The 787-nt window shown below is 53.1% G+C and overlaps 1 protein-coding gene across 1 annotated transcript in view; it reads right to left on the reverse strand.

Moving 5' to 3' along the window:
* LOC103623224 (putative P2Y purinoceptor 10) overlaps positions 1-787 on the reverse strand; it is a 6,097-nt gene that overhangs the window by 2,032 nt on the left and 3,278 nt on the right. The window contains exon 3 of the mRNA XM_008642306.2: positions 4-151. Coding sequence (XP_008640528.2) covers positions 4-101 — 98 coding nt within the window. The 5' untranslated portion in view covers positions 102-151. The remainder of the gene's footprint in view (positions 1-3; positions 152-787) is intronic.

The raw sequence follows: 787 nt of genomic DNA on the forward strand, positions 1-787 counted from the left end.
AGCCCCGGGATGAAGATGAGGGTGTAGGTGGTGGCGTAGAGGGTGGACTGGAAGGACATCTGGGGGTCAGAACAGTTCCCGGAGGACACGTTGCTCTCCATCCTGGCCGGGTCTCTTCACTCATGGGGCGGTCACGGCAGGGGGAGGCGTTCTGGAGTGGGGAAAAAGGTGCTGTAAAGCCAAAATCTCTCCACGGAGTAAATGCGCTTTAGGACAGAAGAGTAAGATGTGTGTGGGTGTGTGTGCAAGTCAGTGTGAGTGTGAGTGGGGAAGGGGGACCCCACTCCCAGGGAGGGATTCCAGGCATCTTCCACCCTCTCCTTGCAGAGGTGCTCTGTGGGATCTCGTGAGATGCCCCAATTACAGTGAACACACTGAGCTCCGTAACATCCCTCCCTTTATTGCCAGAGAGCTTCTGCAGCTCCCTGGGTTTTCCAGGACCACTTTTAATTCATCAAGTTTTCCATCACACTCTGTCAAATTGGTGCTCTACATCTATGAGCAATTTCAGCTGGACTGTAAATAAATAGGGATTTGAAATGGATTTAGGCACTGTCTTTGCAGATCTGTGCAGGGATGTGATGTGAATCGGCAGCAAAGGCAGTAATTAACATCCGCAGGCAGCTGAGGCTGGGGACAGCTGCAGACAGATCCATCAGCTCCGGCTCCAGAGTTAAGGCTGGATTTATAAGTTAATAACTGGCCAAGCACACGCCAGTTGCTCTGCTGGTCCTGCTAACTCAATTCCGGCACTCCCGGCACATTGTGCAGGCATCGCGCTGCGGCA

This window comes from Corvus brachyrhynchos, unplaced genomic scaffold (assembly GCF_000691975.1).
Source record: "Corvus brachyrhynchos isolate BGI_N302 unplaced genomic scaffold, ASM69197v1 scaffold220, whole genome shotgun sequence".
Taxonomy (NCBI): Eukaryota; Metazoa; Chordata; class Aves; order Passeriformes; family Corvidae; genus Corvus; species Corvus brachyrhynchos.